General features: G+C 36.7%; 1 protein-coding gene across 2 annotated transcripts in view; it reads left to right on the top strand.

The window, feature by feature from the left end:
- Nucleotides 1-10,787: 10,787 nt before the first annotated feature.
- The window catches only part of LOC131045558 (uncharacterized), a 48,395-nt gene continuing 32,226 nt past the window's right edge, over nucleotides 10,788-26,956 (top strand). Inside the window, exons 1-3 of one of the 2 annotated variants that reach the window (XM_057979152.2) lie at nucleotides 10,788-11,445; nucleotides 11,552-11,639; nucleotides 14,321-14,415. In XM_057979152.2, coding sequence (XP_057835135.2) covers nucleotides 11,069-11,445; nucleotides 11,552-11,639; nucleotides 14,321-14,415 — 560 coding nt within the window. In that variant the 5' untranslated portion in view covers nucleotides 10,788-11,068. The remainder of the gene's footprint in view (nucleotides 11,446-11,551; nucleotides 11,640-14,320; nucleotides 14,416-26,956) is intronic. The other variant, XM_057979151.2, reaches the window with a different exon arrangement.

Below are 26,956 nucleotides of genomic sequence, written 5' to 3'. Positions count from 1 at the left end.
TGCCACACCGGCTATGAGAAAACCTTGAAAAAAAAATACTTTATTATTATTAGCCTCTGACTCGTGTAGCCATTGTCCATCAACCCTTGGGAGAATGCGAGAAGAGGAGTGTCACTGTTTAACAAACCAAGAAGAAGAAAACAAGTACTTGTCAAATATTTCAAGAATATAACATAAGCCTTTTCTCTCATTATTGCAATTAAAAAATATTCTTAGGTTTTAGATGAAACAAATTATAATCTTGATTTATATCATTGAAATCCATTAATGATTTATAGACATGTTTCGTTCCACCAATTTTATCTTTTAAGGAAAAAATCACATTAAAATCCCCTCCAAAAAATGATTGATCGCCAATAAATACCTATTTATTGCTTTACTCTATGTCGAAGTCTCAACTTCCAAAAAATTGAGTTCAACCCATATACATTAAATAAGTAGCTAGTCACACCCACTTAGTAGCTATGAAAATAGAAGCACATCCAACTCTCCCTTAATGAAATGATATTTAGCCCTATCTTTCTCATGTTCTATAATACCCTCGCCACTAAGAACTCCTTGAGAATCTATCACACATATTTTCCATTTTCTCTAGTACTTCCTTGTTAACCTTAAATAAGACTCCCTCAAAAATTTGGAAAATAAGATCTAGATCCTTACATATAAATTAATTTCCTAACAACCTTCTTTTGTTAGGGACATTGATGCCCCTGAAAGTTTATGATAAGAGTCTCATCTTTCTAAAGGAGGCCTTTTCAACCTCCTCTAAGAAATTTAAAGGAAATCTTCCTAAGTAAATTGGAAATCCACTCTTATTTCCTCTTCCATTTCTTCCATTATAATCCTAGCATCAAATTTCTTACCAATTTTCTTCTTTTACAATTAAAATCCTTTTCTCTTAATTACTTGTGTCATTTCTAAACCTCTTATTTCATCAATTGGCATGATGTCTTCCACTCACTCCTTTTGAAGTATTCCATCATTTTCTTATTGACCCAAAATTTACCCCACATGAATTAATGAGACCAAGACCTTACCATCAACCATAAAGACAATTTGTAATGGAGGATCTTTGCCTCGACAACATGAGCGGAAGCGGGAGTGCGGGAGCTAGGGTTTTGGCTGTGGCTGAGGAAGGGGAGGATTCAGACGATGATGAGGACAATTGCTTGGGAGCCTTGGCTATGGCTATCATTTCCTGGCTTAACCTGGATGATTCACGATGCCCCCTTCGCTCCCTCTTTCTGGTGGATCGGCTTCTAGGGTCTCTCGCAGAGGCGGCTGTTTGGGTTGTTGCTACTACGGGCTTAGTGGCTCGGAGCTAGTGGGGATTTCTTCTGGCAGCTCTCTCTTCCTCTCCTGTCTGCTGGGTCGGCCTTGTTAGGCTGTTTTGCTCTGCTTTGGCTTGTGTCCCTGCTTTGCTCCCTTTCCCCTGTTGGGTCGGAGGATTTTGTGCTTGCAGTGCTTCTTTTTCTGTTTTCCTCCTCTCGGGTTGGGATTTGTGGAGCTCTTTTGATGCCCTTTGGGTGGAAATGCCTAGGTTTTGGGCAATTTCTCGGCACCCTTCTTCTCTCTATGTGCCTATTAAGAAGGTTTTATCTCCTATAGAGGTGGAGATATCTTTCGCGGAAGGAGTTGGATGCTCTTGTTCTAAGGTGGCTTTGTTGGGCACGGGTTGTTCTAGTTTTGGGCTGCAGTTGGTGTGGTCTGTCCTTCTGAAGAAACTTTGTTCTCTCCCTATTAAGGTGGGGGTTGTTCCTTTGCTGCTAGAGTTTGGTTACACTTTTGGTGGTCTTGTTTCTTCTATGCGGACCCTCGGTGCTTCCACTGTTGTTTTCCTTTTGAGGGTTTTTTCTCTTACTACCCAGTCCCATGGATCTCTTCTTGAGGCGTTGTGCCCTTCTATGGAGGTGGAGTGGTTGCTTGGTGTTTGGGTGGTTAAGGGGATTTTTGGTGCTTCTTCTCCTAGTTTGGAGGACCTTTCTCTTGAGGCTGGTTATTATTTGGTTGCTGGATCTTTTCTCTCAAGCTCATTTCTATCTTCTCCTATTGAGGTGGAGAGTGTGGCAGTGCTTGTTTGGATGGATGCTTTCTAGATCGGGCCTCTGTTTCATCTTAAGGTGGTTGAGGGTACCACTTCAAAACCCTTTGAAGTGATTCTGGGAGCCATTTCAAAAGATAGTTTTAAGGTTAGGGAAACCTTTCAAAATCCCTTTATCTCTAGGCATCTTGTTTTATTTGCCTTGTCTTTTCTTATCTGGCTAGTTGCTGATTTTCAAGGGCCCAGTTCAGATTGTGGTTGTTTTTGGTTATGGTCTAGTCATGATTTTTGGTGTCTGAAGTCTCTGTCTCAGGTCAAGGGAGCTAGAAACATCCTTGTTGTTTGGCTGAGGGTGCATGCTAACCCTCATCATAGTTTGAATCTTTAGTCTTGTTGGTGCAACCAACTTGATTTATATTGATTATATCTTAAGTGTTTGGTTGGTTCTTCTTGCTAGTGTTTACTGGCTTTTGCTGGCTTTTGTCAGCTTAGTTTTGTGTGGGCTGCTGGTTTTTTTGGTTAATTTTCTTTGGAAGTGTTGTTCTTTGGGTTCCAGATCCTGGTAAAATTTTTAGGCTTTCGGGTCCCTCCAAAACTTGTTGTAAGGGGTTTCGGGTCCCCTCAAAACTTGTTTTTCCATAATCAAAAACCATAAAGACAATTTTTTTTAGAGGAATATATTTAATCACTTTTTGTTTGGCTTTCCACAAAATAAATACCATATTGAAGGATTAGATTCCTCGAAGAAGAACTAGGAAAAATTCCTTTCCCACACAATTCTCCCCCCACTATTAATGGTCCTTTGATTTTCTCTTTTGTATTCTTGCTTTCTAATATGGATTTGGCCATGTGCATGTAGTTGTGCCATTTGCAATTTGGGTGTAAATCATTTTGTTATGCTTTGATCTTATTTTGGATGCTTTATTTGTTGTAGTGTATTATCTTGAGTGCATATCTTATGCTCTGTTTGATATATGTTCCATGATTCTTTCAACCCGTAATGCGTTGGATTGCCTCATGGTGATTTATGATTTTGTTGTTGCATTGAGATGCATGATGACCTATTGTGCCTTTGATGATTTTTATAGATTGATGTAGAGATTTAGAATCGCCATATGTGAGATGTTGATATTAATACTGATTTGATTAATGATTGGAATGAGCAAGTGACGTTTATCTAGTTGGTTGGTTTAAAAGTAATGAATTGTAGTTTATGATTATTGTATTCCATTAAAAAGATTAAATGCTTATTGATGCAATTGATGATATCCATGTTAGATTGAGTGGATAGCTACGACAATGATGTTGACCATTTGGGGAATGTTTATATGCTTATCGATGCAATGAAAGAATATTGATTTTGTTGTTTAATGCAATAATTAGATGAGATTATTGCCCGTTAATGGGCCTTTATGGGCAAATCCATCTTTGATCAAGGCAAAAGAGGTTGAATGCACCAGACCAGAAGCAAGGTGGATTAATGTTAGTTTTGATGGGGCTTTTAGGGGAAATGTGAGGCCATATGAGCATGTTGTGTGGTTAGGAATGAGCAGAGCACTATATTAGCAATTGGAGCACAAAAACTAAAGGATGGTACCAATAATGAAGCTGAAGTTAGTGTAACATTAATGTTTGTCACTCTGGCAAGCAAGTTGTTGGTATCTAATCTACACTTGGAGGGAGACTCACAAATAATAGCTATGGTATATTAGCTGAGGGAGACACACATCATTGGAAAATTAATAAAAGTATTAAAATTATAAGCACTGAATTAAATCATTTTTAAAATTTCAAAATAATCCATGTTAGGAGGGATGAGAATAAGGTGGTAGACACTGTATTGAAATGGTTACTCAATTAATGATTCTATTGATGAATTTTTGTGGTTAGATTTATGAATTTTCTAGTTCGAGACATTGGAGATGTGGTCAGGAGATTGAAGTGATGCAAAATCATGGTAGGTGCAAGCCAAGTGTCCGAGGTGTTTTAATTAAATTTGCATATGCTATTTTATTTCCATCTCAGTATGGAGGTGTGTTCTTTATGAGCATTGGAAATTGGAAAATTTCACAGAGGTGGGAGGTAGAGTGTTCGTCTTCTCTTTAAAGTTGCATTGTAGTAGATTGGGTTGCTCTAGCAAAAGGAAAAATGAAGGCCACTTCCACTCTCGAGTCAAGGAAAAGGCAAATCTCATCCATGGGGGAGATCACTGACCTGTGAATGAAGAATATTTTCAAATATGCGGATCCTATATTTTATCAGATGGATAAAATGCTTTGAGGGGAAGAAGTTATGAAGGAAAAACATAAATATTGCTTCAATCTGGACATTACAATGTGCATATGTAGTGCTTGCTTGGTGTTTGGAGTTGGGAATGAAGGAAGAAGCTCGGTGGGCTATGGAATCTATGTGGAAACGAAATGGTGTTCGGAGTTTGGAGCCTTTATAGCCATGGCTAGATCGACTGAAGGTTTTTTAGCTCGAGGAGTTAGATGCCCATGCAAGTTGCAAATTTTACACCTCCACTTTGACCATTTATGACATGAAGCTTTGATGAAAATAATGGTGACCGACGAGATGAGGCAACAATAGGTTTTCGGTTCATCAAGGAGTATATCTAGGAGCGAGAGAAGGAGAAGTGATGATTAGATGGGAAAGAGATGATATCACCAAACATATGAGAATGCACATGGTGTTAAAATCCCCTTTCAATGATTTTAATTACTTTGATTTTATGTGTGTGCGTGTGTTCATGAGTAGGTGCACTTGATGTGTGAATGCTTTAGTGATTATAGATATAGGGCATCGACTCGACCTAGATCCATAGGTCTAAGCATGCCCATATCCCCGATGATGGTTATAGGAGATAGAACATTGGCCATTAATGTTATCCAACAATAGCCATCATTGCTAATTTTGAAAATTTACCTTGATTTCATTTGTTTACACCTTTGGTTACCAATTTGATAATGTTTGGTTACCCTGATGCATATTTGTGAATGGGAAATAAAGATTGTTTGAGCATAGTCGATCATATGTGAATTGTTATCGTTTAATGTGCATATATTAATGATATTTTAATATTACTATGTTGAATTAATATTTAATTGTATATTATGGCTTATATGTATTCAATTTAATTTGGTTTGCATGATGTTAGCTTGGGGGTCATTTTGGGGAGTTAATTGATATTTGAATTTAAATTAGTTTTATTTCCTCACTCAAAAAGTGATCTTGGATTGTTTATTGGGAGGGACTGACTTGGAGAAATTTTGTGGGTAGAATCTCAAAACAATTGTGTTGGTGAGCTTTACAAGATGTTCGATTTTTGTAGTCAATCTTGGTGTGTGAAAACCTTCAGTATATTTCTGCATGTTTGTGGAGGACAGGGTCGACAAGGGATTTCAACTTTCTTGCATACATGCGTTCTGGCAAAAGCTACGAACCAGCTGCATAAAGATTTGGCCATCGTTTTCTTAGACTTTATCCTTGCTGATATGATACAACTGCAACTTGAATAATCGGCTTCTCTGAAGTTTTGAATGAGAAGTTAGTTATAAAACTAACTGCGTATTTACTCTTCTTCCATCGTGGTCCACGTGCTATTTTGTAATGCCAAATGGAGGTTAAGGCGAAACTATTCAGGAGCTTCAAGTCTCTGCCTACACATTGCGCATGCATGTCTTCCATAATGACAGAGATTTGATTACATTTTTATCTTGAAGTTTTCTCTAAATTGAAGGTATGAATCTTGATTTCTCCTTTGTCTCTCAATTTGAGTGTTTGAATCTTTTTGCAAATGGCTTATGAGATGATTTAGAACATTTCTGTGATTTGGATTTAGTCTTTTAATTGAGTATTTGAATTTGTATTTTCAACTCTGGCCAAATTTTTATGGATGGATGAAATATTGATTTTATTGCATTTTTTGAGTGTTTTATAGTTGTAGATCAATGAGTTTTCTTGAGTTAAGTTTGAATTTGAAGTTTTTTGGAGGTCAATCAATGGGGATGACCTCCATGATTTGTTTTAGTTCAAAATGTGATTTGAGTAAAAATTGGAAATGTATATTTTAAATATGATTTTATTATGTGGAGTCATGATATTATATGAGTAAATTTCATTATGGGATCGATTTGGATCAATTCTCTTGGTATTATGGTCAATTGAGTATTTATGGTTGTATGTAAAAATGACATTGTAAATGTGATTATTTGACATGTATTGAGGATTTTAGGCTCAATCAATGAAATTAATTGTCTTGCAAATTGGTATCTTTGTCATTTGGTTACATGGTTTGGATTTATTTGAGTCTAGGTCAAGTAATAGGGTCAATGATGGGAGTGGTGTCCAATAGGGGCCAAGGAACAAAGGGGCCGTCGGGTAACACATTGGGGATTTTGGTAATCAAGTGAAAAAATTAATTAAAAATTGGGTTGGGATAACACACTAAATAATATTAAGTGGATGCCCCTCTCATGCCTTGAGTGCTTGTATAGACTAAGGATGAGTTGGGAAGTCCTAACTGTCTGTGGGGTGTTGATTTGACACAATCTCCTCATTTGTATGAGAGGAATACTTGGTGCCATGTGAGACATCCCTTTGAGCTACATGATGGTACTCCTCACTCTTGTTCTTTATGTACTTAGCCTTATAGATGCGATTAGTACCTTATGGAATTATTGTTGTCAAGCAATTGGTTAACTCATTATTATATATGTTGGATGGCAAGTTTGATGTTGCTCTTTATAGTGCCTCCTTGACTTCATTGTTGTCGTATGAGGATTATTCCTCCCTTTTGGCAATTCCTATTGATTTTCAGGCACTTATTCATATTTGAATATTTTTCTATATTGTAAGTGATGCATTATTGGTGTTCCAATCTTGTTGTGGCTTTATGATTCTTCATTTTTGATGTGTTGCATGTTGAGTGTTGCTCCATGTTTTGTCTTGTGTGAGCCATTTACTCCCCTTGCATAAATATTTGGGCCATGTGTCTATCTCTATGAGCATGTTGAGGTGGATCTATAGGTTTCACATGGTCAGGTGGCGTTGACAACCACCATTGGGGACCCAAGGACCTGGATTGTGAGTGGCTTGAAGAGTTCTTCCTCCTTCTTCAACACTTGTTCTTATCCTTCTCCCATTTCTTGCAAGTTGTAATCATTGTAAAATGGTACTAAGCATTGCAATCAATGATGATTTGTATGATGAACACTTCAAAAGGAGTTGAATGTAATTTGTAACATATTTCAATGAATTGTTGTATTCTTATGTGGACCAGTGTTTGAATTAGCCACAAGCATGATCTTATATGCTTCTCAATTCTTGAGTTATGGTGTCGTTATCATAGAAACACTTCCATTGGTTCTTTAAAATGGACATATATGTGTTTCTTATAGTTTTAAATATTGATTTAGTCATGTCCTATCGTGTTCATGAGACATTGACCAAGCCTTAGTAGGATTGAACCCTTTAGAGTCAATTTGAGCTTAATTGAAACCACCTAGTGAGTGTTTCAAGGATTCCAATTTATGGATTCTATTTGTGTTAGTCTATTTTGTGTCTATATATGCTAGTTGTGGGTGTTGTAGGTTGATTTTTGGCAAAATTAGTCGACCCAGACTTTGTCTTGTCTCATAGGAGCCATCCGGTGGCTTGATGTCACTCAATTTGACCCATTTTTGCACCTTTTCATCATTTTCTTCCAATTGTTGGATTGAATGCATATTTTTACTTCACCAAGGGGTTTGTGGTGTTTGGGGATTTATATAGTTTGATCAAGAAGCTCTTTGGTCCATAAAAATGCACATCTTAGGGACATCATCATGAGTTCACCAACTTAGATGATTCTTGTGCATCGCAAGGATGCATGCACGAGTCAAGGACACTTGCATGCCATGCTAGTATCCTCACTTTGCACTAGTGCCTAGTACACTTGTGCAGACTCGCTCTAATGTCAAAGGGTCTTGAGTAGGTTTTGAGTAATTTTGGATAGTGTTGGGGGCACTCATTTGCTATTAGGGGTTCACCAGAGGCCATTTGTGACACTTAGTACATAGTAGTTTGTTTTGTTCATTGTATTGAAGTTGGAAACTTTGGGGATGGTCATGTGTGATCCTAAACACCTCTCAGAGCTTGTACTGAGGTTTGAGAGACTTCTTTCCCTTGTTCATTTGTAGCTTTGAGTGTTTAGTCTTTCGCTTGTGCATTATTGGTTATCAACAATTTGATCTTATCTCGAGGTTCAAGCATTATATTTGTTTATGTTATGCATGATGACACTTTATTACTTAAAAAAATATATTTCCATGCATTATTTTTGTAGCATCCTAAATTGTACTCCTTTTCAATTTTTTCCTCAGGTAGACCTCACTTTGGCACTTTAGCTTCCAAGGCCTAATTGAAGTGTTGATTCTACTCACATCACCTATCTATATCCACATTCTCATTGTCTTCCTTGTCTCCCCCCCTTTATGGAGTCCTAATTTGTAGGACCAGGGCATGCCCTGGTCCTAAATTAGGTCCAGGGTGTGCCACGCCTTAGGCCTCTTAATCAAGCCCTAAATTGGGGTTTCACAATGGTCATCACAAATGAGTGAGAATTTGGATCATGTGTCGGCCTACTCTAGAAATTCATTCGAATTTCTGGGCAGTCAAGTATAAATGGAGGTCTACCCCTCTCATTTAAACCTAATCAAAATCAAGATCTCAATTAAACTCTAGCAAATTTAAGTGAGCAAGCAACTAGTCATTCATGAAGCATTAGAGTAGAAGTGAATTCAAGTTCAAGTATTGAATATGGTATCCATGATCAATGTTTTGTGAAGACATCCCACATAAAACCCTAAAAGGTTTGTGTGAAGACAAATAAAACTTCATTAAGGTAAACATTGTGGTTTCAAGCATTACATTTTAGATTAAGTCTTTCCCTCAAAAGGAAAGTACTTTATTATAGCCTTTCATTATATTTGTCAATTCAGTTTCATGGTTAATTCCAAAACAGGTTTAAAACTAAGGCAAACCCCTATTCCCAACACATTTCTCTTTCATTCTGTGTGCAGGAAACAGGTGCAAAATTGTACTCAATTTTTTTTAGCAAAGTCAACAGTGACGAACAGGTTCAACTTTCAACGACGAAAAATTTGAAGGACCAGGATGAATCTGTACTACTCGGTCTTGAAAAATTAGGTCGAACTTCTGAGAATAGGTTTTAGACATCTTCTTTTGCCCAAATTCAAGTTTGTGGCTCATTAGGATATTTGTAGCTTACTTTTACTATCAAATTCTTCAATAATTATCTGTTTTGCCCTAATTTCACAATTAAATTATAAATTCAACTAAGAAAGAGGGTAATTGCCCATTGGGATTGAGCTTACATCTATTGGGTTCAATTGTCTTTCAATGTAATTGGGTTAATTAGGCTAGTTAGTGGTTTCATTATCTTAGACAATAATTCCTAATTTTCCATCCATTACACTTGTGTATTCTACTCTTATCCTCTAGAGTTCCTTAGTGGGGCGTTACACCCACCCCCACATGCACAAACTTACTTTTGACAAGGAGTTGAAACTTCCTTAGCTTTTCATACCAGACTATTTTTTCTATTTTTTTTCTATACCATCCCTCATAGAGCATATAATTGCACAAAGGAATTATTACCCATACGTAGTAATACAAATATTCTTAGGTAGAGGCAAATCCATATCTTGACCTACTTTATCATTGCAAAGACAAACTTAGATTTGTCTAAAGTGATTGGATCCATTTCGTAAAAGTTGCTAGACTTCTAGTTATCAAAATTAAGCAAGACTCTTTTTGAAATTCCAAAGAATCTTACATAATCTTATTTAAACATTTTCTGTAGACAAAAAAATAGGAGAACTAGAAAACCTTATCTTCCAATGGAAAAGAATTTGAATCTTCAATTGATTATACATCCATACATGCTTTTCTAATACCTTGAGTTTCAAATCCATTAACAAAAGTAAAACAACAAAAAGACTATTAAAAAAGAGAAAAATATTTACTCCACATTCTATTTTAGTACAATCCATTCTTAGAACTCATCCTTCATTCGCCATTTGTCTATACACTAATGTACCATAGCCCAAACCATAAATGGTTCAACTTACTTATCAACACTTAGTCTAACAACACCTATAGTGGATTACTATCCACACCTATCAAGTTACTAAAGCCAACTCTAAGACAAAACCTCATTGTGTTTTGCTTTCTTCTCCACCTTTTTCATCCCTTTTCTACTTGGTGGTGCAAAAGTTCTTTTTTTTTTTTCACCATAATTTAATCGAAATCATTCGAAATATTATTAATCCACACATTACTATTATATCCTCTTTGTTTCCTTCACTACAACATTGATAGACTTGCATAAAAAATCTTTCAAAAAAATTCACACCCAAATCCCTACCTTAAACATTTCAAATTCTTTTGAAAACAACACAATAATTACTATTTGATAATCTTTTTCCCATTACTTTTTAAATATTGACCACTACAAAAGTAAAAGTTGAATTCAAATTCTGAAAAAAAAAGTGTGATCAAATAAAAAAGTAGAAGACTTCTAAAGTTATTAATTAACAAAATAAATTAAAAAGACCTTTGCTTTCATCTTGTGGAGAACATATTTCCTCAAAAGTAACCATAAAGATGGCATAGTATCCTCGAGCACCTTTTTTTAAACTAATAAAACCTCCATCGCGAGGTTATTGTAAATACTTTTGCTATTATTTACCCTTAAGTGAAATAAGTTAAATAGAAAATTGCAAATTTGAAAACCCTGAATTGTACTGCAAATAAAATGCTGACTTCCATTGCAGTTTCTTATGGAGCCGAAATTTTGCAGCACCTCGAATACTAGACAGGAATAATCGACAAAAGATAATCCCAAGATTATTCTTCTGGAAGTCCTGAAATTTAGTCTGCTATGCGAGCCATGCAATGACATGAGAGTTTCTCATTCATTTATATGTTAATCGAGCATCTCTAAAATTTGAAGGGAAGGGAATGGCTAATGCATTGACCACCGTGTTCCATAGGTTTCGTTGTGTAAAGAGCTCAACACTGACACAAACTACATCATTATTGTTCACCCCCAAACTGAGTAATCATAGTCTATCTAGACGGTGTTTAAGGTCCTATGGGTATAACGCAAGTAATGGTGGGCTGCATGCCCGAGAGGTGAAATGGAGGAATTTCAGATATTTGGGTAATAAGAGCACGGGAGGCCCTTTTAAACTCCAAGTTAGAGCCGTAGAGGGTGGTGGGTATAGGGGTGCAGGTGGCTTTAGTGGAGGAGGCGGTGGTGGTGGAGATGGAGGAGGAGGAGATGGGATGAATAATGATGACGGTAGTGTTAAAAAGACAAATTCATTTCTTTCCTGGTATGTATTCCTTGTTAAGTGTACTGTTTATGTTACAAGTGACGTGATACAGCTGCTTGGAATTTGGTGTACACACCAAGTGAAATTGACCTATTATTTTCTGTAGGTATATGATGTTACTAGAGAAATATCCTGTAGTGACAAAGGCTGTCACATCCGCCCTGCTGACCTTTTTTGGAGATTTGTTCTGCCAGGCGAGTTCTCTTTGTTTCGGGCCCGTAATTCACACATTAAGCTATATTGAATATGAAAATTGAAATCTCGGAATGGATACTTTATTGCATTTCGTCTTTCCGTAGTCCATCATTATGTAATATCATTCTTCTGAAATCAAATGCTCGTCAATACGAGTCAGTCTTCATGATCTGTCTTTCATGAGGGTTCACAAGAGCTTATTTCTTATGATCTTGAATGGTTCATGCAGATTGATTCATGCCCAATTCCAGAAAAATGGGGTTACTAACACTCGTTTATCAAATTTATGTTATTACTGCTCATTGTTACTCATATTGACAATAAAGGTAAAGATAATTATTCAGGTCATCACGAATTTGTTGTATGAGATCTTTCTTATGCAAGCATTTTATACGGAAATACCTGTGTTTTCTTGGGTTGAAAAATATGCATCCTAGTTTTCATTCCATGTGATGTTGCTAGGCAGTTTGTAGCTTACTTTGTAGATCACATTGTCAATCAGTAGCAATTCTGCTCCAAACATTGCAAGTCCGTTTCAACCTGGGTTCCATAACACCAGTGCCAGTTCTATATCACAAAGGCCAGCCAAGGCATATCAAAAAAGAATGTCATTGGTTTCTGGTCTTTCTTTGTGAAGCCGTGCAACCCACAAGTGGAATTTTGACTAGTGAATTGCAAGCAACCCAGCCCTCGTATAATTTGTATTTACAAATCTCTTTCTCACTATGTCACCCCTGAATAGCTGTTGTTACTTGCTGTACTATCGATTCCTATTTGCCATAGCTATGAACTTTCTATTAATGGCATAAGTTCTGTAGCTACAGCATAGATGGGCGAGTATTTACGCCATTATCTTGGCACACAAAATTTGCAGTTTGGCGAGTTTTTCCCAAAAACTCAGCGAGTCTTTGGCAAAAACTCGGCTGCATAAAAAAAAGAGGCCCAAACACTTCAAAAAATTATCTAATTTTTTTTGTCAAGTCAGTCTCGTTCTCTTCATCATAATATATATATGAAATATAACATTTAAGTATAAGTAGTTATATTTCATGTATATATTGGCAAGATGTTTGAGAGTGGTTTTGGATCTCTAAGAGTTATAATGCAAATTCTAGCATCTAGAAGATCTTTTAAATTTTCAGACACTGTCAAATTTTAGTAATCAGTAAGCTCTTATAAGCATTCTCTCGCTCTCTATCTCACTCATTTTATCTGCCCGGAATTTTGGACCTATCTATCTCCCTATCACTCTTTCTCTATCCCCTCTATCTACCATTCTCTATCTCACTCTCTCTTCTCTCCCCCAAGATTTAGACCTATCTCTTGTTGGAATCGTTTGCCGTTGCGCCAAAAGGTTGAACTATCAATGCCTGATACAAACACCAGATTTAACCCGACCCACGAGAGGCGGTTTACCCATGTCACGAGTCCCCAAGGAGGTGCTGACACCAAGTCAATAATCGCCCCCTCAGCATTGACTGAGCCTTCAGCACCCACCAAAAGGAGACTCGAACCCGTTGCCCAAGACGCTGATACCAATTGTTGGAATCGTTTGTTGTTGCGCCAAAAGCTCGAACTATCAACACTTGATACAAACGCCAGATTTAGCCCGACCCATGGGAGGTGGTTAAGTCATTTCACGAGTCTCCAAGGAGGTGCTGACCACCAAGTCAACATCTCTCTACCCCTCTCTCTCTCACCCTCAGATCCCTGTGAGGGGTGCTACCCTCAACCTCATTTTAGCGAGGTGGAGGAGCCACATCAGACTCCTAGGACTAGATCCTCTAGTTCTATCTCTCCTTTGGTTTTCACTAGAGCTAGGAAGAGGAAGATGTAAAATGTTTTGATGTATTTACTTTTAGTTTTACCGGAACAATTTGCTATTTCATTTTATTTCAGTCCATCAACCATCAGCATTCCACAAGAGGATGCCATTTTGTACCCAGTTTGCATTTAAATCAATCAAATATATGTAGACTCAACTTGTTTCTTTTGTGTACTCATTTATTGACTCATTGGATGCATCTCCTCATTGAATTTTGCAAAAAAATGCATTTCTAATTAAATTTAAGCAATTTTTTAAGTTGCTGAGATTTTTGCCGAGTTTTCGTTTTTTTCGGGCATGGCGAGTAGATCAACTATGGTCTACAGTATTAGAGGTTTGGATATATAAATTCCTTGGAAAGCATCTTGTGTCATATAGTCTAAACTAGAATTTGACGAGTTAAATATTTGATTTGCCTGTGTTTCTTGGACACATTGATATCCAACTCTCTGAAGAAGTACATTCAGTGCATATTTATGCTTACCTTGTAGTCTGGAAACTGATACTATATTCCTTACGTATTGGTGCTTACCTTGAAATCTGGAAATTCTTTTGACTGCTGTTATTCTCGTCCATTATCACCATGTTGATTTACCTTTGCTATTTTCCCTTAGGGTTGGCTGTAAGTGTCTGCTTGCATTTCCATTTTGAAACTCAAAGATTATTTTGTAATTTTTCATGATGTTTATCTATAGGTACTTTATTTGGGTGATGCGTACAACCATCAAAAAACAAAGAGTTAAAAGAACTTTAATGAATATTTGTGGTCTTTCCTCTCTAGATTCAATCAACTTTTACAATGCAAGCTATTCAGTACTTTTACTGACTTTCTGGTGGGCTAAACCTGAACTGCAGTTTGTGATAGAAAAGACTCCCGAACTTGATGGGAAGCGGATTTTTATGTTCACTCTACTTGGCCTTGTTTTAGTTGGCCCCACATTACATTTTTGGTAATTTTCTTATTCCAATGATCTGCAATCAAAAAGATTTTTAACTGGCTATGCTATCTGTTTTATCTGACATGACATTTTTCACTATTTAGTATTAATTACAAATCTTAGTATGGTGTTTTAAAATTTTGAATAATGTCCATCAGCAGAGATGTTTATTCTTTATAAGTATATATCTGATTCTGGATCAATTTATACTTGTTTGGAAAGGTTTTTTCGATGGTTGAAAGTCAACTTGAAACAATTCTTATTTGAAAATATGGTCTGCATGTTTCAAACTTTCAAAGGATGAGAATTTTGAGGATGCCAGGTTAACTAACTACATGATGAATGCGCTGATTGTAACTAGACCACAGTTTGCAAATAACATAGAGAAAGCTATACTCATCATCAGAAATTCAATGTCATTGGCTAGACCTCTTTGGGCGATCTGGGTTTTAAGTTGATTCTCATCTTTGACATATATATATTTCCTGTCTACTGAGTTGTTGCACATGAAACTAACTTCTGTTATTATTTAAATTTTACGTGCTCTACAGCTAGTGCACTGGCTTCTGGTTTTAACTTTTATACTCCGGTGAAATGCCCATGTAACGTAGGTGTTAGCCTTAACATTTAATATGCAGCAATTGGCCTTTAAGCTTATTCTTGATATTTTGTTGGTGTTGAATATTATAACCATAAGGTGTTCTTGATTGAAAAAATCCAACAATTCAAACTGAGGCAATCTGGAAGGTTACAGATGTGGAGATGAAATGAAACTGAATGCAACACAAATATTACTGCTTATTTCATCCTGGAAAAGTTACAATATGGTTGGGTATTCCCTAGCTAGTAGCAAGCAACAATCTCACTGCACCATTTCCTTCAACAACAAGCATCCGCATATTGTGTCTTCCATGTTTGGTTTTAAGCCGGTTATCTTCTACAAATTGAATAAAGAAGTGGGCCAAAGCACAAAAGAAAAAGAGTTTCCAGCAAGAGGATGTGGTAGCGGTAATAGAGGGGTCTTTGGTAAATGTTACTAGTGTGGAGAAGCTGTTCATTGTGCTTATGAGTGTCCTCAAATACAAGAAGGTAGCAATAAGAGCGCAGCAAGAAACCACTAGGCACAAGAGGATGAAGAGAGTGATGCATCCCTGAAAGGTGAAGACCTTGCTCGAAGAAGGTGAATCTTTCACGACGAGGAGAGTGTTGGTGAATCACAAGGTAGTTGAGAAGAAACCATCCCAAAGGAATCTCTTTCAAACTGTGTGCAAGGCTGGAGGTAAGTGCTGCAAAGTTGAAGTAGATAGCGATAGTATAGATAACCCAGTTTCAGAGGAAATGGTAAGAAAGATATGTTTGAAAAGGTGTAAGCATCCTAGTTCGTACAAAGTTTCTTGGTTACAAAAGGAACACGAGATGATTGTGAGTGAGCAATGTTTGATTAGTTTTCAGATTGTCTCTTATAAAGATGAAGTGTTGTGTGATGTGATGCCTATGAGTGCTTGTCATGTTGTTGGGAAGGCCATTCATGATGGTTGTAAAAATGTGTACACGATCCAAAAAATGGTCAAAAGTATGCGTTGAATCCTCAAAGGGAAAATGGGAACAAATAAAAGTTCAACTCCATTGTTTGTTGCAGTGTTGGAAAGCAACGAATAGACAAGGAAAAGGCTGAACACAGTGATTTGAAAACATTCAAAGGGCATATTTCAAGAGGAAAACACAGATGGAATTTAGATTTATTGCAGCAACATAGTAAAGGGAAAAGAAATATCAGCCCAAGAAGATGTATACATGTGATTGGAAGTTGTTCAAAGTTATGGAACAACACCAATGGAGGTGTCTTGTGTGTTGAGGTTGGTGAAGGACAGAGGTGCAAAAGAGGAAAGGTGCTTGTGGACAAGAAGCAAAATTGGATAAAAAATAAAATGGGATTACCGTCTCATGCATCTCCCAATGTTCCTAAGTTTGCTAACTCATGAAACATTTCACTTACCTGGCATGTTTAGTGCAGGAGCACCCCAAGCAAACTGGCATCAGCACCAACCAAAAATTTTGTTGGTTTGTTTTCTTCCAATTTTGGTTTGTTTTGGCTTTTTTAATTGGCATCTCTCTCTTCCAGCTTTGCAGAGTAACTCTATGATTTTAGAGCCTAAACCTCTTAATTTTTACAAACTCGTTATGACACTATAAAGACATACTATGAGACGATCATTGGGGTCATGAGTATGTTAGGATTCTTGGCAATGTTGGAGTTGCAGCTACCCTGGCATTTATGCATGTGAAATGTGGAAGTCTAGACAAGACTCATGAACTATTTGATGTAATGCCTCAAAGAACTGTGGTTGCATGGAGAACAATGATCACATGATATGTAATCAAACAAATGTAATTGACAACAAACAGAGTATAGAATAATGGGGATATCGATTGAAATGAAAGGGCATTGACTGGATTAAAAATTGAGCTAATGTTGTTACATTTGAAATGGTTTATATAAAATTCATCAGCATAGGCCAAATTGGGAGAGATTCGCTTAAACTATAATCAGCAACCCTTCAGTTTCGAAAATAAAAAACATCATGCGTAGGAAAGGTAGAAATGAAAGGTCAAAGGCTGCGTTGGAAGGTGAAAGGACGTGTAGGGTAAAGGAAATGAAAGATAGATCTGTGGAATGTAGGAGCAGAGGTGAAAAGAAGGCTGTGTAGAAAGCAGAGGAAGGCGTGGGTAGAGTAACAGAGCAGTATGTGACTGTGTGAGACAAGGGAATGATAGGAAGGAAAAGTGCGTAGAAGGTAAGGAAAAGAAAAGAACTAAGAATTAAAGAAAAGCCCTAGTGGCTGCAGTAACAAAGAGAGAAAGATATGCACAATGAATATAGATTGAGAAATAAATGTAAGAGCTGCGTAAAAGAAGAGTGGAGAACATATTGTGAATAATATGGGACATGAAGATAAGAGAAGAAGTTGATACAAGTAGATAGCTGCATAGGTTGTCAAGACTTTTTGGCTGAAGTTAAACATAAGCAGAAGGATAAAGTAGTTGTGCAAAAGACCATTAAAAATATGAAGAATGTTCATAGAGGAATATAGAATTGGTAGAGCAAGCCATTCCAAGACAGAGGAAAACAAGAATAAAGGAGAGTAGATTTATTGTTTTTAATAATTTACTTGGCAAAGTCTTCAATAAAACATTGGTGTTATTATTCAATTTGTTGTTTTCATTTGTATTTGCAATTTAACGAGTTGAAATAAAGAGTTTTTGCTGCAGTGTTCCTTGTCTGGTAAGAGTTTGAAACTTTGTCTTGCATCAGTATTGGTGGGTACTTACAAGCTCATAGCAAGAAACAATCTCACTGCACCATTTCCTTAAACAACAAGCATCATTGTATTTTTTCCTCCATTACTTTTATAGTTTTTATTTTTGTTGTTGCGCTATCTTCATGACTCACCTTATAAATAATATACTCACTATTCAAATATTTTAACATGAAAGATATATCCTAATTCATCTGCTTTATATCGATTTTCAAGAATTACTTGTAGCATCTTCCTTGGACTTGTGCTTTGTCTTCAAGTGGGACCTCTTGCTTCTCTGACTTGGTTGTGTTTGATGCTATTGAAAGTTGAAACCTAGATTTCTATAACTTTTTGCATCCATCTCTAGTGCATTGATTGTACTTTTACTCTTGCTTAGTGTTTTGATGGTATGCATCTCTAAGTTTTAAGTCACATTCTTGTTTCAGAAGCATATTTCCTTTAAATATTTATCATATAAACATGGAAATTTAATATATTATTAGAGCCAAACTGGATACCCAAGCACATAAATGTGGCTTAAGGGAGGATGTTGGGAACAATTTGCATTCCAGACCACAATAATATTACATTGAAAAAACTCATGATTAATCCCATGTACTTTTAACCTACCGTATTTGTGATGTTGTTTCCCAGGTTTTTCATAAAGTGGTTCTAGACTTTTAATGTATACCTGTCCTTTTTTGGTGTCTATTTTAACACTTAATAGGCCAAAAAACAAAGGCACAAAAATACTGAAACATTTTAGTTCATGGTTAAGGCTAGTGTATTTTAAATATTTTTCTTGAGTTTTACTTTATGTAGATATGTTTTTGAATAAAATTTCTAAATACTAATGAGGATTCATCTTTTAATTTACCCTAATGAGGGTTTAGGTAAACAAAATTGGGCTGCCCCTAAAATTTTAGATTGTTCTTCATGATATTATCACTTACAATTTTATTGCCAGCCATTTGTTTTTGCATAGACTTTTGTAGGGCCAAGTTAAACATATATTTTTAAAATGCTACCATTTTCTTATTATTGGATATTTTCTGTTCAGTTAATTATGTGTTCTATTGGAGTCCACTCCATTAAATTGGCTACAAGGAAATTAAAAGGGAAAGTTGAAGGCTTCTGTAAGCGAGAATTAGATAGTACAAAAGGGCCATCAAGCCAGACTAAACCAACATCCACAGCCAAAATAAACCAAAAAAAACGTAACAAGTAATACAGATAAGAGAATGGAATCAAGAGCTTGCATTCAAAACTGAATTGGGGTCTATTTTTTCTCCTAGCTATATGGAAGAGCTCTAATTATACTACTTGGAGATAGAGAAGGAAAGGTGTAAGTGCTTGAGGTTTCCAACCCCACATCCCTTAAGTTACCCTTAGATTATTTGTATCCATAGCCAAGTCTTGACAAAAATGTTGCAAATCTAAATACCTCATCATTAAAGCCCTCAAGGCTTGACAAGCTTCTACTAGCTACTTGGATGTTGCCAAAGAATGCGGCTTTGAATATTCGGTTGGTGAATTTGAGTTGTGGTTAGAGCACAAAACAGCCACTTGCTCACTAGGAACGACCTTGTCTATAATCCATTGGAACACATGTCCCGCAAAATGATGATCCAACATGGTCTCAAAATGTTCAACAATAGAGGCTTTGGTACATAGAATACCGGTTTTGATAGTGCTATCTTCACCCAAAACTATCTTCACCTAGTTCAAGATAAATTTGTTAGGGATGCAAAAGATGTTTCTTAGAATGGTTCAATACAACTACCTTCTGAGGGGAGTCCTTGTTGGACACACCTTATTTAGTTGGAAACCTTTTCGTATCATTCAGTTTCTACCACTTGCAACACAACACACACACAAAAAACACAACACAGAAAAAAAAAGCAATGAATGCAAGGCTAAACACTTGGGAAGTGAGCTATGACTTCAAAGAGAACCTTTGAATCTTACAAGTGAGAGAATAAATTCAAAATTAGTAATGTGTTGTGATGTTATAGTGATATGTGCCACCCCATTTGACAATTCAATAATGAACAAGGCAATAGTAAATTCTCATAGTTGATCTTGATATTGTTGGAATATTCCATCATACACACCACATAGATAGTTTGTATAATTTTTTATCATTGTTATTGTTTGTTTATGTAGGTTGTTTTCTAAGTTGTTTTGTAATCTATTTCTGTGAGTTTGTTCCACGAAATTTGTAGGCTGAGGTTATTTATACCCAACTGCTAATAGAGAAATTTAAGGGTTGTATTCATTGGGATTGCATTGTCCAATTTATCGCTGATTTGGTATAAGCCAAGACAAACCAAACAATAATGGAACTACCTCGACCTCTACAATGTAGGAGATCTTCTGATGAAGGGATGGTGTCTCAACACCTAAATCAATGATCATGGAAGCCCATGACAACAACCCTTTCTCCCATGCTATGCCTAGCTTCTCACCATCAAATGTAATGATAGGGATTGTGAAAGCCTGTGCACGAATTGAGAAAGTTAATTGCCACTTTTGTTGTTTCTCATGGCTGCATGGGTGGAGAATTGAGCAAGATATTTCACTAAGAAATATCACACACATGCAATCTAGGTGCTAACTTTGGTTTTTTTTGTTGATAGCGTTGATAGACTTTTTGTTCACACTGAATTGATGCATGGGACAAGCTCAAGCCAGTGTATGAGGCGAAGAATTCAAAATTAGATCTTGAATTTGTAGAGTAGGCTACATAGCCTGAAGATGAAGAATGGAGAACAATTGGAATCCTTTCTCAAAAGGATTGTTGAGTTGAGAGCTTTGCTAAAATTGTTGGGAGAAACAATTGAAGATGCTATCCTAGTGCCTATTGTTCTATGAGCACTACCTTTCAAATACAAAGTGTTTGTGACAAAATTGAATGTCACAAAACAGACTCCTAGTTTTGAGAAGTTAGTGAATTTACTTCAGAAGGAAGAGTCTCTAAGCCAGATCCTGGTGTGGATGATCATGCAATGACCACACACTGCAAAAGCAAGAAGCCAAAGAAATAGTTTGGTGGACCTCCAAAATCTAGTAAGTCACCCAGATCTCAGAAGTGTCCAATTTGTGAAAGGATTGGATATGATGTGAAAAATTGTTGCTACAACTCAGCCAAAGGATTACCCAACAAATCACATTAAAAGAAGCCATTTCAAAGTGGCAATACACAATAGGAGCAGAAGAACAAATAGAAAAATGGCAATATTGCAAAAGAGGAAGAGTCTTCGGAAATGGAATACATGTTTTCAACCCACACTTTAAAAGATAGTTCACAATCAAACTCAATTTAGTATGTCGACTCAAGTGCTACTAAGCACATGACTAGATAAAAGGAATAGTTTCTCACATCGAAACCCCATCATGGTAAAGTCTCTCTTGGGGATGATACCACCTATGACATCCAAGGTATTGGTGAAATCTCCTTGTAATTTGGTATTTATTGTTGTAGGATCATTGAAGTTTTATATGTGCTAAGACTTACCAAAAATCTCTTATCTGTTAATCAATTTCTTGATCACAACTTGAGGATAGAGTTGACAAAAATAATGATAAAATGGTATGTCTCATCTAAGATAAGTCTAAAATTTCAAGATTGTTTCAAGTGCCTCTAAAATTGGTAAAATGTTTAGGCTTGATACAATTAACAATGGTCAAGGCTTAGGGACTAAGGATAGTTTTCATGCTATGTTATGACATCACCAATTTGGTCGTTTAAGCACTAGTTATTTACTCACACTTAGTAAGAAAGACATGGTGAAAGGGCTCCCCTAACTCGAGACCCCTAACTCGAGAAGTTGAGTGCTACTGGTTCCAATTGTATGGCTAGAAAACAACATCCTCTTTCTATCCTAGTGAGCATTGTGCAAGCCAACCTTTGCAATTGGTGCATGCTGATCTATGCAGACCTATGGTACCTAGTCACAAGGTACTTTCAGCTTTTTGTTGATGATCATACAAGGAAAATGTGGGTATATTGTTTGTAGAGTAAAAATGAAGCCTTTTCATACTTCAAAGAGTTTTGCACTCTTGTGGAGAAAGATACAAATTATTGTATTCGTGTCTTCTGCTTAGATTGAGGGGGGGGGGGGGGTGTGGATAAATCAACATGGAATTCACCACCTACTTGAAGGAAAATGGAATTCGATGTCAATTGACTGTAGTTTACACACCTTAGCAAAATGGAGTTTCTGAACAATGTAACTACATCATCATGGAGATGGTACATAGCATGTTGAAGGATTCTCACTTGGGACATGCGTATTGGGCTGAAGTTGTGCATACAACAGTTTATCTTCTGAATTGCACACCAACCAAAGCACTTGATGGCATCATACCAAAAGAATCCCGGACAAGGGTAAAGCCATCTATCTCTCATCTTCATGTATTTGGTAGCACAACATACATGCACATTCCTAAGCAACAAAAAAAGAAGCTTGATGAAAAATCTATGAAATGTATTCTTCTTGGTTGTAGTAATGAGTCTAAGGCACATCTTCTTATGGATCCTAACACAAAGAAGATATACATCAGTAGAGATGTCATTTTTGGTGAGAAGAGCGAGTTATGTTCACCTTCCACTTCATCACCTTCTTCAAATAGTGCTCCTATATTCAACATGAATGCGAAACCTAATGGGGATGTTGATATTCAAACTATTTCAACACCCAAAAATATCACATGTCCTATGTGGAAGTGGTATGCTAGTACCATTCATGATGTAAAGTTTGACGAAATCCCAAACACTTCAACTTTAGGACCAAGGATTTGCAGCACAGCTTGTAATAAGGTAAATCTAGCACTGATGAGTTCAATAGAGTATCAATCCCTAGGGAAAAATAAGACTTGGGAGCTTGTTGATCTACCACCAAGTAGAAAGCCATTGGATGTAAATGGATATTCAAAACTAAGTATAAGGCAAATGGCAGCATAGATAAATATAAGGCTAGACTTGTAGCCAAGGGTTACCCTAGAAAGAAGGGATTGACTATGAGGATTCATTCGCTTCCACAACAAAGATTAATCCATGAGAACGATTTTTGCTTTAGTTGCACGATTTGGATGGAAGCTATGGCAAATGGACATAAAGAGCCCCTTTCTCAATGGAGAACTTAAGGAGGAGGTCTATATGACCCAACTGGAGGGATACATTGCATGTGGTAAAGAAGAAAAGGTATGCAAACTTGTCAAGTCTCTCTATGGTCTCAAATACATTCCTAGAGGTTGGTATATTAAAATTGATGAACATTTGTTACAACGAGTTCAATAGGCATCTATATGATCCAAATATCTACTCTAAGGAACAAGGGGGGGAGATTGTGATTATTAATGCATATGTTGATGATCTAGTTATCATAGGTAAGTAAAAAACATTGGCTGAGACAACCAAAAATGATCTCAATAAGGCATTTGATATGATTGATCTCGATCATTGCACTATTGTCTTTCCTTAGAGGTATGACAAACAAATCACCATATCTTTGTATCACAAAGAAAAATATGCTAAGACATTGCTTGAGAAGTTTAGTATGATGGATTCCAAGCCCTTGGCTACACCTATGTAATCAAGATTGTAGTTATCTATTTCTGCTCCATCTCCTCAGGTAAATGCAACTATCTATTGACAAATGATTGGATGTTTGATTTACTTGGCTTACACGAGACCAAATATTAGTTTTGTTGTTAATTATCTTTCAAGATTCATGTGAGAACCAAATATGTGTCATTGGAAAGCAACAAAATGGGTGCTAAGGTATATTCATGGTACAATTTAATATGGTTTGGAACAAAGTTTTAAAACTCGGACTCGACAAACCAAAAAATTGGACTCGGACTCGTGAAAGACTCGCAAAAGACTCGGCAAAAAAAAAACCGTAGTTTTACAAAACAACATAAAGAAATTAATGCATTTAGAGAACATAAGAGCCATAATTGAAGCATTACACATGTCATATGATCTCCAAACACTCAATATTTGAAATTTCATTATTCATACTCATAGTTTCAAACTTTAAAATGTATAATAGCAGCATAAGTTTATAAATGTTTACAAAATTACATATAATGATAGGTCTAGATCGTGGGGGAGAGAGGAGAGACTGAGATAGATAGTGTTAGAGAGAGGGGATAGAGGAAGAGTGATAGGGAGATAGATAGGTCTAAAATTCGGGGTAGATAAAGTGAGTGATATAGAGAGGGCGAGAGAATGCTAATAGGAGCTTATTGATTACTGAAATTTGACTGTCTGAAAATTTAGAAGATCTTCTAAAACCTAGAATTTGCATTATAATTCCCAGAGATCTGAAACCTTTTTCCCTTCTTATACTTAAATGTTATATTTCATGTATATATTCTCATGAAGAAAATGAGATTGACTTGAAAAAAAAAGATTTAGATAATTTTTTGACGTGTTTTCTGGGTTGCACACGAGTCCAAGCAAAAGACTCGTGTGAGTCAATTAGAAAGAATTGCGAGTCTTTCAAAAAGACTCGCGAGGACTTGCCTCACGAGTCCATGGTGAGTAGACTCGTGGCGCCACTGGACTCGCGACTCCGTGGCGAGTCCACGAGTTTTTAAACTATGGTTTGGATTATAAAAGAAATGATCAATTCTTCTTGATAGGATATACAGATGCAGATTATGTAGGTTCTATTGATGATAGAAAATCCACATCTAGATTTGTTTTCTTCTTAGGGTCTGGTGCTATTTCTTGGGGAAGTAAGGAACAAGCCACAGTTGCTCTTTCTTCAATAGAAGAAAAATATCATGCAACAAGTGTAGTAGTTTGTGAAGCAGTTTGGCTACGATGTATACCAGAAGGATTGGAGGTGCCTCAAAATCAACTCACAATCCTTTATTGTGACAATGAGAGTGTTCTCAAGCTTTTTGTAATCCAGTGTTTCATGAATGATCTAAGCATATTGAATTTGATTGCTACTTCATACGAGAACATGTTCAACATAATAATATTCAACTTCAATTTTGCTTTACTTAGGAACAACGTGTTGACATCTTCACCAAGCCTCTTGGATGTGTGAAGTTAGAAATTCTGCTCTATTCAAGAACATGTTAACATCTTCACCAAGCCTCTTAGACGTGTGAAGTTTGATACTTTTCAGGATTCTTGCATTAGTACTTTAAAACAATGATGTAAGAAGGGAGAATGTTGGAATATTCCATCATTCACACCACATAGATAGTTCGTTTAATTTGTTATCATTGTTATTGTTTGATTCTATAGGTTGTTTTCTAATTTGTTTTGTAATCTATTTTTGTGAGTTTGTTCCATGATATTTGTTATAGTTTAGGTTATTTATACCTAGTTCCTAATAGAGAATTGTAAGGGGTGTATTCAATGGAATTGCATTGTCCAATTTATCTTTGATTGATATTGGTGTACAAGCCAAAAAGTAATCATACATAGGAGATCTAAAGGTAGGATTGACTTTTACTTTGGAGGAGAAAAATCCTTATTCAATAAATAAGAGATATCTCGTTCTTCAAGAGATTCATGAATCTTTGAGGCAAATGGTAGTTGATCAATCCCCTTGCTGGCAAAGTGGTCCAGCACACAATTCCCATCCCTTAAACAATGATTGAATGAAATATTGTTAAAATGTTAGCCCATCATAAAGCCCTTAGTGATAATACCTAGTTTGCAATTCATCACTAACTTTTTGGCCATCACAAATGATTAGTGAGGTTCACCTTCTACCTCCAAATGTTTTACAAAGAAGCAAGACAACCCTCGCGGAACTTTTTGAAAGGCCCAAGGCTTCAACTTCATTGTTTGTTTTAGAGCTCAAGAAGAAAGAATCCCCTAAATAAATAGCCGAGGGTTGTGTTCCACAGGGATGCATCCACCAAAATCCCCAAATTCCTAGATGGGTATTGTATAGGGTGAAAAATTAGGGTTTCACCCATTAATGTGTAAAACCGCTAATTTTTGCTTAGGGACCAATACATTAGGGAAAGATGGAATTTGATAGATCTAGCCTTAGTAGATCTAGATTCTGATTAGATTCTAAGGGTTTTAGATATAACTCTTCTTTCCCTTTAAATTGAATTGATTTGATTAATGATGCTGAAATTAGGGTAAATCTGTGTAATTTGAAGCAATAATGCATAAACAGTGAGCTACAATCATCAAATGGAGCCACGAACCTAGATTTGAGCATTATATGAATGTTCGGATTTGTTCCCAGAAGGTGGATTTAAATTGCCGGGACCGTGGTGGTGGTCGCCTTGGTCCTTCAAACTTGTCGCCGTCCAAAAGGGAACTTGTTCGTCTCTGCAAATAATGTTGATCCTGAAAGTTACAACTTTGTACTTGATCCTGCACATAGTAGAGAAGGGAAAATGGTTGGGAATAGGGGTTTGCCTTAGGTCAAAACCCAGTTTTGGAATTAACGATGAAATGATATTGAAGTGTAAATGAAGTAATGGAAATGCTTTCCTTTTGAGGGAAAGGCTGAAAATGTCTGAAACACCAATGTTATACCTCTTTATGAAGTTTTGTTTGTCTTCACAACGAATTAGGGTTTCATGTAGATAGTCTTCATAGAACATAGAACATGAATGTCATCTTCCATGCTTGAAAGAAGACCGAATGCTTGCTTACTTGAATTTGTTGGATGTAATTGAGGACTTGAATTTTCTAGATTAGGTTTAAAATGAGAGGGGTAGACCTCCTTTTATACATGCTGGTCGAAAAACAAATTAATTTTTTGACACTAGCTGACATGGGATCTAGGCTCCCCCTCAAATCATGTTACCGTTATGAGGTCCCAAAATGTGCCTTATTTGGGAGAACCATGGCGTCCAACGCCCTGAACCTGGACATCAGGGTCCCAGGATTTTGGTGGGAGGTGTAGATAGTGAGAATTTGAGCATGATACATGGTGTGAGTAGAATTAGGGCTTCAATCCGGCCTTAGGGGACAAATGCCAAGGTGAGGGCCCAAGTGAGGACAAAATTGTAAGGGAGTACAACTTAGGACGCTATAGGTATGTCTTTGGGATGTGGATGTCCTCAGGATGTGGGAAATTGGAGGGGACACCCTCCCTTCATCTTGCCATTACCTGTCAAGACTTGAGGATGTTTTTGGGATGCCCTCCTCAAGGAGGGGATGCCTTTGAGATGCCCCTAGTTTGGGGATGGATTGGGGATCTTGGGACATCTCCAAGACATCCAAGGGACTCTAAGGAGTCTCCTAGCCATCC

This window comes from Cryptomeria japonica, chromosome 10 (assembly GCF_030272615.1).
Source record: "Cryptomeria japonica chromosome 10, Sugi_1.0, whole genome shotgun sequence".
NCBI lineage: Eukaryota > Viridiplantae > Streptophyta > Pinopsida > Cupressales > Cupressaceae > Cryptomeria > Cryptomeria japonica.
Note: the sequence above shows the minus strand (reverse complement) of the source record. Positions and strands in the feature narration are given on the sequence as shown.